The sequence below is a fragment of the Heterodontus francisci genome, chromosome 10 (genome assembly GCF_036365525.1).
Source record: "Heterodontus francisci isolate sHetFra1 chromosome 10, sHetFra1.hap1, whole genome shotgun sequence".
NCBI lineage: Eukaryota > Metazoa > Chordata > Chondrichthyes > Heterodontiformes > Heterodontidae > Heterodontus > Heterodontus francisci.
Window position 1 is genome coordinate 43369495 of NC_090380.1, and position 13106 is coordinate 43382600.

Consider the following 13106-nt stretch of genomic DNA (forward strand, 5'->3'; position numbering starts at 1 on the left):
AGAGTTCTCCTCACCGTGGAAGAGGGATGTGCCTTGCTGATCCATAAGCATAGGTCCGAACCCTAGTGCCGGTGGTCAAGAAGCTGGAGTGCAGACTGCAATATCATCTAAGAAGCTTCAAGTGGAAAGGGAGTGAGGCATTGTCCTAATAGCATCGTTCCTAATCTTACAGGAGTTGAATGCTTGGGAGAATGAGAGGGCATGCCTGGACGGTGGGCTGCCACAGCTCGCAGTACAGACGCAATTTGAAGAGCAGGCCCTTGATGTGGCTAGAGGGTCCCGCCTCAGGCACGCGGGGAATGGAGAAGCTGGAGTCTGCCGCAGACCAGGGTGGAGACAGCTCAACATCTCCGTGTTCAGAGGATGCATGGCAATGCGGCTCATGTCACAAGTTGTCAATGCATAAGTTGTCTTATTATTTTAAGCAGCAGAGGCATCTACTGACTGTCCCGATCTCTCATCACCATATTTTCTTATGTCTCTAACAAGGCCAGCTGCGGAGGGAGTCCACGCTCAGAGAACAGTTCCAGAGGTGTCAGAGGAGAAAAAGAACTTGGAGCTTGCACTGAAACATCTTACCAGCACACCCTCCACCACCACTGCAGACACTCGCACCTTGATGGGTCCTCAGGCGTTATGTGAGAAAGTGGCACAGGGTAAAGCATTCATCACTTCAGAGCAGCAGGATTCAGGGGAGGCAGAGTTGGCTGTGGTCAGTACCCCTCAGAGGATGGATGATAGGGGCAATTATTCTCAGCAGGGTGGAGATGCAGAGCCTTGTGAGGCATGAAACAGGCGGTTGTATCTGGAGAACCAGCATGAGATGCATGCCCACATGTCAGAGTTACCTGAGGCACTATGGAGCTGTGGGGTGAGAATGGAGGAATCCATTCATCTCCTGTGCATCACAATGCCTTAGTGCTTTGAGTGCCTGAGCTCCTGCCTTGAGAGAGTGGCCAACCTCTTAGTGAGCCATTTATGGCATCCCTCAGAGTGGATGCAGGAACAGCACACAGACATGCACAGAATGCATGCCAGACTCAGCAGCATTGACCAGTCAGTGCTGCAAATGGCACAGATAGGATGCCAGCTGCACCGGAACTGGTGGTCCCCTCCAGCAATCAAAGATGCCATGAAAGGGCTGCCAAGGTGACAGATAGTGATGAGGAGGCCATCCCTCATGGGGCTGTGTCATCAATCAATATCCTCCGTCATGGCCCCTCCAACAGATGAAGCATCTGTGGAGTCATGCCCTGTGACTGAGGCCCCCCACAGCAGCCTTTGGAGATGCCCCCCCACCACCTGCAGCACTTCCACAATGAGGACGAATACCAGGGCAATTCAGTCCCAGACAGGCATGAGTGAGCAGTCTTCCAATAATACATCCTCAGCCACCAGGGGAGCATCTCGTAGAAGTGGCTATCATCAGTGGCCACCACGTTGGTAATGTCACTTGTGGTCACTTGGCTGTTTATAATGTAAAGGATAGTTAACTGCTAAGCCATAAAGCACTGGGAAAGTTGTAACACTAAAGCTGACGTGTATTCTGTTTCATGTTGCCGAAATACAGGAGAATGGGAAGTGAGGGTTGGCAGAGTGATGGAGTGAGCTGATGAAGATTGTGTAAGGTGGAGAGTCTGGAGCCTTTCTGTCCCTTCTTTCTCACCCCTTCACTCCCATTGACCAGGTGTCTACCTCTGCTCCGGCAGCTGTTGCTCCCCATCGCTGGTTGGACTAAGCTTGGAGAAGCTTGATCCCATTTCCTCTTATGCCCTTCCTTCATTGGCATTGGACTGTGCCATCTGGCTGAACCCCACGTCACTCCTAAAAAGCCCTTGTCAAGAGATAAGCAGCATATTTCATATCTTGAGTGTAACTGGTTGCCTGTGAGCGAGGACCAAGCCTTAGCCTTCCTCCTTCAATGCTGCCTTTTGCCTCGGCCCCGATTGCTCCCCGCTATGTCACCACATCCTCTTCCTTGTGTTTCTGATGGTGTGTTGAACCCACCCCTTAGAACCAAAATCCAAGTCTGGCCCTTAAATAAGCTGCCAACAAGCTTGTTGATTTGCCGAATTGGCCAATTACACAGAGAGGGCAGGTCGCCTCTTCCTGCTCCCATTGGTGCCATTCAAAATCTGAGAGTGCTAGTTTGGTGTCGGGAAATTGGCATGCCTACCTGAGGGAAGAGGGGGTTTAAACGACTGGTGCCCCTGTTCCCACCCTCACTGACGATTTGAAATCCCACCCAGTAATTCTTTTTATAAATAGCAATACATATTACAAAGGACTGAAATGCAATTATGCAATTAGGCTTCATTTTCACTCATAATTATGACTGAAATTTTAATAGCAGTGCCACAATGAACCCTCATAAATTAATGCTTTTAATCGTTAATATCACAATAAAAATCATATAAAAGACTGCACATAAAGAGAAATTGTTCTACCAGGAAAAGAAATAGTAGTTATAAACATATCACAGAGATTTGACCTAAAAGAAATTTGGAGTTCTAACATTGTGGATTTTTCTCTGAGCATTGCCAGAAGAGAAGGTTCAGGAAAATAACTCATCAGGCTGACAATTAAATATATATATTTAGACACTAATTTCTATTCTGTTCTTTGTAGTAATTAGTAAAATGAAAAACTTCGTGCTTACTGGCAACTGCATTCAATTTTACTGCATACTTTTTCAATTATAGCAAAATACGAATAAACATAACATGATTTTAAAATAAAATTCCAGAGAGATAGAGAAGATGATGGACTGACCATCACCAGAAGCACCATCAGTACCAAGATTTTATAACATAGCATCACTAGCCAAAAACAGCAGGATCTGTTGATGAATGTTAATCCGATGTTAATACGCTCTGGGGATCAGTATACCAAAAGCAATGTTCTCTTTATTCAGCCTGGATCAGCAAACCTTAAAATATACTCTGAAGACGATATAGAACAAGTAAACCAATGCGTATATTTTACAATGGAACTGATGAGATAAAAATGTCTCAAAGGATGTTGTGATTAAAATAGTGATGGCTTTCCATTCCTTTAATTAACTGCAGCAAGTCTGGGAAAATTGTACCAATAGTCTGAACACTGAGTCCCCTTTATTAGAATACCCTGATCCAACCTACAATCATGGCTAAGAGACAAAGACTTTGAAGGAAGACAATGAAAACAGAATCCAAAGTTTTGAGCTCCGTTTGATTCAATGAATCTTTGGAGAATCGTGATTAATTGTGAAGTCAAAGTTAGAAATACAACAGTAAAATCAGAGGTTGGATAAAGATGAGGGTCTGAAACTTTTTGAGATTTATGTATAAGCAATGACTGGAGCATATGTTGATAATGCCAGTTGCGCAAGACAGGTATGAAAGGAATAGTTCAATGAATCCAGAGAAAGACCCTGCATGTAATGAACTGACAACTTATTGTAAGGATTATAGGTAACCATGGGATTGGTGACATAGACATGTGCATGGAAGGCTTCAGCAATGGACGTGAATTCATCATGATGGAACTACCTTCTGGTGAATAGAACAATGCGGCAGCTTGGCCAAGAGTGGTTTCTGATTCCAAACAAAAGTGCAACTTTTTTTTTTCTGTTATTTGAATAGCTATTGACCCTTCCTACCTATTTTCATTCCCCCTGCCCAATGTATTGCATCATTTCCAAAATCAGACTGCAGAAGGAGCATTTACTGCCTTATCCCCATTAAAACTGCCCACAAATGACCAGATATATGTGTTTCCCTATGAAATCTGTCCCGTCTAATTGTACTTCTGATGTATACCTTTTAACTGGATGAAAATGAAAGGATTAAATCACTGTTATACCTATAGGTGTTCCAACACCATATCCTTTTGAGTCAATGAGTCCACCAATCTGGGTCAGGTTGCAGTTTCGCTGAGTAACATATTCAATACTGGTTGATTCCATCAGTAGAGCATAGTCGGTGGTGAGAACACGTTGAATCCCCTCATCATTGTTTTTTAGTAAAGCTGTCTGCTTCCGACTGTTCATGAACACCCACATTTTTTCATAGGTTGAAATCTTAGATTTCTGTAAAATTCAAAAGAATCTTTATGTGTGAGGTAAAACTATAGGATACAAGTAGCTGAGCCTCATTTTTCAACATATTTGTGCTACTTTTATCAAAAGATGCAAAAGCTCTACACTGTTTCAACAATATGTCTCAACTTAAAAGGTTTGTGTATCAAAACCCCTAAATAGCTCAAATATTCTATGTTGTGTTTCCTTCTATCCTTCAAACACGAACCCATCAATCACTCAGGTAGGACTGGTAAACTAAACTGTGAGTTCATTATTCAAAGATTGCACAAGTATACACATATTGCTGGAAAGCTCTTACTACTATGTCTTCCTCTGTGGACTAACACATCCCAACAATGGTGTCATCTGACAGATGACATCATATCCTGTTTGATGATGTAGACAGAGTATGGACATACCCACTTAAAGACATACTACAACATGCCCCTTTTTTCTAAAGTTGCGATTACACGCTGATAACAAATAAACAGACAAAAACAAGGATGTCATAACACCAATTACATTGCAGTAAAACTTTCATGCATTGTGAGTTCACAACTTTATGAGTTTACAAGTCTCTGAAACGTAAAGGTGGTTTGCTGATATGACCCGATCTGGTCAGAGTGAAACTTCTTTGAGATCCCTGACTGTTATCACAGTGGTCTTGACTTGTAGGTGTGTTGCTTTCTTGCACAACGACATTGCGTTGGTTGTCTTCACCATGATCTTCTACAGTGCTATGTTCAGGTCTCACCTTTGAACATGTTCCATTTGCGATAGGACTGCTGGGTGTTGTATACTGGGTATCTCCATTGTTTTCCGCGTAATGTTGCTCCATTGGTGTCACTACTCCATACGATCACAGCTCTCGACAAACATAAGCTTAAAGATGGTGAGGGATGGTTTAAAAATGATAAGGACTGGGCACTTAATATATAAGGATATAAAGTGTTCAGTAAAGATAGGGAAGGAGAAAAGGGAGGTGGGGTGGCAGTACTGATTAGGGAAGACATTGCAGTGTATTGTCAAGCTACTAGGAGCATCCTATAGGCCTCCAAATAGTGAGAGAGAGAGAGAGAGAGAGGAGCAAATCTGCAGGGAAATCTCAGAGATGTGCAAGAACTATAGAGTGGTGATATTGAGGGACTTTAATTACCCTAATATCAATTGGGTAAGGAGGGGGAGGAATTTCTGAAATGTGTTTAAGAGAACTTCCTTGATCAGTTATGTTCTTGGCCCAGCTAGAAAGGAGGCACTGCTGGATCTGGTGCTGGGAAATAAGATGGGCCAAGTGTCGGGGTGTAACTGGTTAAGAGTGATCATCGTATCATAAGATTTGGACTAGTAAAAGCAGAAAAACAAGGAACTAAATAAGGCAGAACATCTAGATTGGAAGAGGGCTAGTTTTAATGCAATGAAAAAGGATCTGGCCAGGGTAAAATGGAACTAAAGACTGCGTGATTGCTCCATGGAGTGCCAGCATGGACTCAATGAGCCGAATGGCCTCCTTCTATGCTGTAAAAAACCCAATGACTCTATTTCGGCTGTAAATCAGGTTCCCTCTGTTGGATGTAGAACCGGAACTTTTATCCTATGGTCAAACCTGGCAATTCTTTACTTGCGTTCTGGTCATGCATATCCTTCATCCTATCCTGTTTTTTCAGTATCTCGTCTTGTACAGCTATAAATTTAGTTTGGTGGTGGCCCGGAAAAGTTGTTTGAACTTGCCTCCCAACCATTGGCAAACAGGTGAAGGTAAACTTGCACGAATGATGCTGCTCTTAGATGAAGCATTGCTAGCTGGCAATCCTGCTTCGTTTCTCAGCATTTAATAATCAAGGACTTAACAGTACGAACCATTCGCTCTGCCATGATATCTGATCAAGGATAATGTGGTGATGACATAATGGGCTGAATATTTCCAACTCGCCGCTGATCTCATCGCCGATAATTAGCGCGGTGGCTCATTTAAATGGCTGGGGCGGACCGCCCCACCCCCGATGACATGGAGTGGGTGTGCACTCCATCCCCGGCAACGACGCCCGGTGCCACTGTGCAGTCACCAGCGCTATTTTTAAAGGACTTCAAGCCCTTCCAATGCATTGAAATTTTTAAAGGTATAGGAAGTTTAAAGGAAAAATGAAAACCTTATTAAAAGTTTCAATACCCTCTCCCACTCCCCCACAATGATGAAATAAATTATTACTTGCCCTCCCCACCAAAAAAAACTTACCTTGCAGTCCCCACCTTCGCCCCCACCAAAGTTTACAAACTTTGATCCTTATCCCTTCCCACTATCCCTACAACCAATCAAAAAGGATTCACCCTGCTCTCCACCGCCCTGAAAACTTACCTCCTCCCCCTTCCCAACCAGTGTCCCGCATCGGATCTCCGGTTGAATATCTGAAGGCATGGGAGTATGGCAGCAGAATGGCCGCGGGGAGCAGCTAGGTAATTAATTCATTAATTAACATATTTAAATCCTGCTCCCGTCGCCAAGCGGTGGGGGCCCACCACGAGGCCTCACCGCCACTGGTAATATGGGGGGGTCTTCCCGTTATTGAGGCCTGTGACAGGTCTCTCCCGGAGGCATTTTCCGGCCCCCCCCCCACCCCCTCCCCATGACCCCCAACATCAGGGGCTGGTAAAATCCAGCCCAATGTGACCAATGTCCCACTTTGCACATACGTCTCGAAACGGCTTGCCCGTGTACTGAGGACCACTGTCTGAGACAAATTCTTGTGGCATCCCAAGCAAACTGAAAACAGCACTCAGTGCACTGGCAAGGACGCACCCGGCGTATTTTGTAGTTGTCGAATTATCAGGAATTTGGATGATGATCAGTCTGTCACTAGAAGAAAATCGTGACTATGAACACTAAATAGGCCTGTAGCAAATCTGGTCCACAGGTGGATGGAATCTTGAGGTATCAATGGTTCTTTGTGCTGGTTGGGCTTGTGTGCCTGACATGACTCACACATTCGCACACTCTTCTCTATATCACTGCTGATCTCTGGTCAGTATACCGGTTTCTCTCGCCAGTCATCTAGTGTGCTCAATGCCCATGTGAGCACGCTGTAGTTGAGTCATAATGTCTGGTCGAAGTGACTCAGGTATTAGAACCTGTCTATCCTTGAATATTATGCTTCTGGATATTCCTAATTCATCTGGGTAGGCCCAAAATGGTCTTAAGGTTTCCTGGGCTTCTTGCATTGCATCAGGCTAACCTTTATTATGGTTTTCCATAATGCCTGGAATACTGGATCTTTGGATGTCTTTTCTTGCAATTTTTGACATTTGTATCGCCCAAAATTCATCAAATCTATTTGTAACACATTTTTGACTTCTGCATTTAGTGAATCGACTTGCAGATCCAATGAAACATCCGCATTCTTTATTGGATTCGGCAACCTGCTCAAGATGTTTGCAGCAACCATTAAGCTCCCTGACTTGTAGCGAACATCATAATCGTATCCTTGAATTTTGATCAACAATTGTTGCAACCTAGACAGTGCACTCGCCAATGGTTTTTGCCGTATCATTTCAGGGAGTTTGTAGTCTGTTTCCACAATGAATCTCTTTCCAAACGGATGTGTATGAAATCACGTTATGACAAATACTAGATCTAGCATCTCCTGCTCTATATTTGAATGGTTTGCTTGTATTGGAGATAAGCGCTTCGATCCACATGCATTAGGTTTTCCATCTGTAGAATGCAAGCTCCGAGCCCTTTCTGCAATGCATCTACCTCTCAGGTGGTTTCTTTCCTTGGGTTGTAAAACTGCAGTGAGGATGTTTCCTCTGATGGTGACTTTTTTAATGCCTCAAATATGTGCTGATGATCCTCTTGCCGTATGAATGGTACTTTCTTCAATAGATCCCTGAGTGATGATGCCTTCTCGGCAAAGTTGGGAATGTATGATGCGAGGAAGTTAAACAATCCCAAACAATGCTGTAGCTCCTCCCTGTTCTGTGGAGTAGGCATGGAGTGTATGTCCTCCAATTTGCTAGGATCCAGACAAATACCGTCGCTTGAATATATGGTACTGAGAAAGTTAGTGTGATGCACATTCACCTCGCATTTTCCATTATTGAAGACAAGGCCCTCATGACATGTTGCCTCCATTAAAAGGAGTAAGTTGAGATCGTGTTCTTCCTTCATCTTGCCAACCACAGCTATATCGTCAGGGATGTAAATGAATCCCAGCACCTCTCCAGCAATTTGGTTCATGTGCCATTGGAACAAGTCTTGGCTGATGGATAATCAAAAAGGCAATCTTTGAAAACAGTACCTTCCAAAGTGTCTGAAGTGTTGTCAACTCCTGTGAACCCTCCACTAGATGGACAGACCAGTAACTGTTTTTAGCATCCAACTTGAAGAATTTAGCACTCTCGCGCTTTGGATTCAATTCCTCCAACGTTGGAATCTTGTGCAGGCATCTTTTCAATGCTCGGTTAAGACATCTAGGTTCTAGACATACCCTCATCGTTCCAACCTTCTTTAGCACACATGTAATCAAACTGCACCAAACCATGTGCTGTTGTACTTCACAGATAATACCATCTTGCTCCATTTTGTCCAGTTCGACTTCTAACTTGCCTTGGATATGGATGCTGCATTTTCTAGGAGGTCTGTTGATGGAATTGCATCCTCTCATAGGTGTAAGACTGCATTCCCTTTAAAATGTTGATTGTATTGAACCAGTCTGGGTATTTGGATTTCAAATTGAGGACCGACTCACTGGGGTTGTTGTTAATATCTGGTATCCCATTTGTACCTTGTTGATCCCATGAATAGTAACAAGCTTAAGGTTTCTGCATGCTGGTAGGCCTGCTATAGCTGGACCTTGTGTATCAATAAGTTAAAATACCTGTGAGGACCATGCCAGTTGATTGTAGCTGCACTTCAGTGTTATTGTACCAAAGCAGTGAATCGGTGATCCATTATCTGCAGTTAACTTAGTTGTAGTTGGCTGTACCATTGCTTTTCAATGTTGGATGTACATACCTTTAGTATCCTTAGTGGAAGTATATTGGTGCTTGTCCCGGTGTCAATTTTTGCCCTCAGTGAGTGCTTTCCATTCTTCCTAGGACACACAATATTAATAGTTGAAAATGCATCCAGTGGTGTGATTGCATCTATGGACCTGATAATGTTTACGATGTGGAACACTTGCTCACTCTCCTTTGTAAGAACTTGGCCATTATCATTTTCTATGCTGTCTGTATTGGCGATGTTGTATATGCACTCGCCTCTTTGCCTGGCACGCTCTATGTTGCTGCTGGTGTGCGGCATATGTTTTCTACTTGGTTGTGGCGTGTTGTGACCTCTTGCCACAGCTTCTTACCTGGGTTTCTTACATTGGCGTGCCTGAACCCCTTTAATATCAATGCCTTACCGTGATCCTGGTATGCTGGACAGCTTCTTGGTGGATGAAGAAGTCCACATCTTCCACACGGCTTGTTCAGTTTCGCCATCTTGGCTACTGTGCCAAAAGTTGCACCTAGTGCTTGCAAACTCTGTCAGCCTGAAAGGATAGCTTCATATTTACGCCTGTCTTTTAATAAAGCTTCAATGCCAAGACCTTTTGGCTTTTCAAGGAAGTCTTTTTGAAAAACTTCAATGGGTTTTGATACTATTACCAGCTCTGCAATTCTTTTGGATAAATCAGCTTCAGAAAAGTCACAGTCCCTGCCTTTATCCCTGCAGCGACTGACAAATTGGTTGATTGGCTCTTTTGGTTGCTGCCTATATGATATAAATTCCAACTGATGTATCCTGAAATTGACTTTCACACGTAGTTGGTCTTCTAATGTAATCCATTTTTTCTTAAAGTCTTTCTGATCGTTTTCCGATAAGCCTGAGGTATTCAGATTATGAAACCCTTTGTTTCCGATAGCGATTTAAAATTTGACTGCTTGTTTACCTGGTTCTGATACAGCCAAATCTACATTTTGTTTGAAAAGTTTGAATTTGGAAAGAATATCTGCTACTTTCCAATTCATACATGGGAATTTTACCAACATCTGGCCGACGTTCTTAGGATTTTCCGTGATTACCTAGGTAGCAAGAAGCTTTCCTGCTTTCCTCCACAGGAAGGTTCCAATGTGCTGCATATCTGGCTGCCTAGAGTGGGATTGATGATGACCTGGGAGCTATTGCTCCGCCTCCCTATTTACTACTATAGATTCAGTCTTGGGTGACCAGGGGATTGTTCAAAAAATACACTGGTTTGAAATCCTGGGGGGAAAAAAATTAACTTCTCATGCACCGTTACTGAATTCTATGGCACTGTGGGTCTGTGGCATGGTTGCTCCCCTTCGTGAGCTGTTTTAGGCCCCGCCAGCGATGCAGTGTTTTGGTGTGAGCGGCACCATGACGCCCCAAATAGCTGTAATGGCTGCGATGGCTTTTTGTTTTCCAGCCAGATCTACTAGATCGTCTGTTTTCCTGAAGTCATTGACGGTGATTTATTTTGCATTTTCTCCAATTTTTCTCCCCTAGGATATCAAACCACTGTATTTTTTTTAACAATCTCCTGGTCGCCCAGGACTGAACCAGTAGTAGTAAATGGGGAGGCTGAGCAATAGCTCCCAGGTCTTCATCAATCCCACTCTAGGCCAACTACTAGAAAGCACGTCACAGCAACCCAGCAATTGTTCTGCACCCCACTGAAAAAAGAGAGATTGCATTTATACAATACCTTTCACAACCTCAGATGTCCCAAAGAGCTTTACAGCTAATGAAGTACTTTGGAAGTGTAGTCACTGTTGTAATGTAAGCAATGCAGTAGCCAATTTGTGCACAGCAAGGCCTCATAAACAGCAATGTGGTAATAACCAGATAATCTATTTTAGTGATGTTTTATTTTTTTAGAGGTGCAGCACTGAAACAGGCCCTTCGGCCCACCAAGTCTGTGCCAACCAACAACCACCCATTTATACTAATCCTACATTAACCCCATATTCTCTACTACATCCCCACCATTCTCCTACCACCTACCTACACTAGGGGCAATTTACAATGGCCAATTTACCTATCAACCTGCAAGTCTTTGGCTGTGGGAGGAAACCGGAGCACCCGGCGGAAACCCACGCAGACACAGGGAGAACTTGCAAACTCCGCACAGGCAGTACCCAGAACTGAACCCGGGTCGCTGCAGCTGTGAGGCTGCCATGCTAACCACTGTGCCACTGTGCCGCCCGAAAGGAATAAATGACAACACATCTGAGGGGGCATTCCCTTAGTTGTGCATTGAATTGCAAGCCTAGATTTTGTGCTCAAGTCTCTGTAGTGAAACTTTTTTTATTCATTCATGGGATCTGGGCATCACTGGCCAGGCCAGCATTTATTGCCCATCCCTAATTGCACTTGTGAAGATGGTGATGAGCTGCCTTCTTGAACCGCAGCAGTCTATGTGGTGTAGGTACACCAACAGTGCTGTTAGGGAGGGAGTACCAGGATTTTAACTCAGTGACAGTGAAGGAATGGCAAAATATTTCCAAGTCAGTGTGGTTTGTGACTTGGAGGGGAATTTACAGTTGGTGGTGTTCCAATTCACCTGCTGTCCTTGTTCTTGTAGGCAGTAGTGGTCGCAGGTTTGGAAGATGTTGTCGGAGGAGGCTTGGTGAGTTGCTGCAGTGCATCTTGTAGATGGTACACACTGCTGCCACTGTGTGCCAGTTATGGAGGATGTGAATATTTAAAGTGATGGATGGGATGCCAATTAAGCAGGTTGCTTTGTCCTGGATGATGTTGAGCTTCTTGAGTGTTGTTGGAGATGCACTCATCCAGGCTAGTGGAGAGTATTCCATCACACTCCTGACTTGTGCCTTATAGGTGGTGGACTGGCATTGAGGAGTCAGGAGGTGAATTATTCACTGCAGAATTCCCATCCTTTGACCTACTCTTGTAGCCACATTATTTCTATGGCTGGACTAGTTACGTTTCTGGTCAATAGTAACCCACAAGATGTTGATAGTGGGGGATTCAGCGACAGCATTGTCATTAAATGTCAAGGGGAGATGGTTAGATTCTCTCTTGTTGTAGATGTTCATTATCTGGCACTTGTGGCACAGATGTTACTTGCCACTTTTCAGTCCAAGCCTGAACGTTGTCCACGTTTTGCTGCATACAGACATGGACTGCTTCAGTATCTGCGGAGTTAAGAATGGAACTTCACACTGTGCAATCATAGCGCATCCCACTTCTGACCTTATGGTGGACAGAAGGTCATTGATGAAGCAGCTGAAGATGGTTGGGCCTAGGACACTGCCCAGAGGAACTCCTGCAGCAATGTCCTCAGATTGAGATTTGTTTGGCCTCCAAAAATCACAAACATCTTCCTCTGTGCTGGATATGACTTCAGCTAGTAGACAGTTTCCCCCTAATTCCCATTGACTTCAATTTTGCTGGGGCTCTTTGATGCCATACTCAGTCAAATGCTGCTTTGAGGTCAAGGGCGGTCACTCTTACCTCACCTTTGGAATTCAGCTCTTTTGTCCATGTTTGGACCAAGGCTGTAATGAGATCAGGAGCCGAGTGGTCCTGGCAGAACCCACAGCCTTCTGCCTCAGACATGGCAGTCCTACCACTGAGCTACAGCTGCCACTTAGATTTGAAAATCACCAAGATGGATGATTAAACCTAACACTCAATGCCATGGTACAGCACTTTGCTACATTTAACAATTAACTTGAAATATAAAATATTAGGGGACCAATTCACTGATTAAGCAAACATTTGACACTTGATTCTTGAAACATGAGGCTCATATTCTCTAAATTGTCTGCATGTCTAGGTGTCAAAACGGGTTATACATTGTCAGCCAATGAATTATTTAAAGAAAGCAGAAATGGTAAAGTATTTCTTTTAAAAAAGTGAAACTTGACAATTCAGCACTCTTGCAGGAACGAACTTCACAGTAGACAAGCCACTTGAGTAAAAGGTTAAATTTAAGGATTTTTGTTAATTTGCAATCAATCAATTACACCTTAACTTGCTGTTCTTTAGTTGCTCACCTCAGAGTTGAGAGCAACAGTAAAA

At 43.7% G+C, this 13106-nt stretch overlaps 1 protein-coding gene across 6 annotated transcripts in view; it reads right to left on the bottom strand.

The window, feature by feature from the left end:
* Positions 1–13106, bottom strand: part of LOC137374429 (glutamate receptor ionotropic, kainate 1) — a 520770-nt gene that overhangs the window by 34417 nt on the left and 473247 nt on the right. For all 6 annotated transcript variants that reach the window (XM_068040522.1, XM_068040526.1, XM_068040521.1 and 3 more), the window contains one exon: positions 3844–4069. In XM_068040522.1, coding sequence (XP_067896623.1) covers positions 3844–4069 — 226 coding nt within the window. The remainder of the gene's footprint in view (positions 1–3843; positions 4070–13106) is intronic.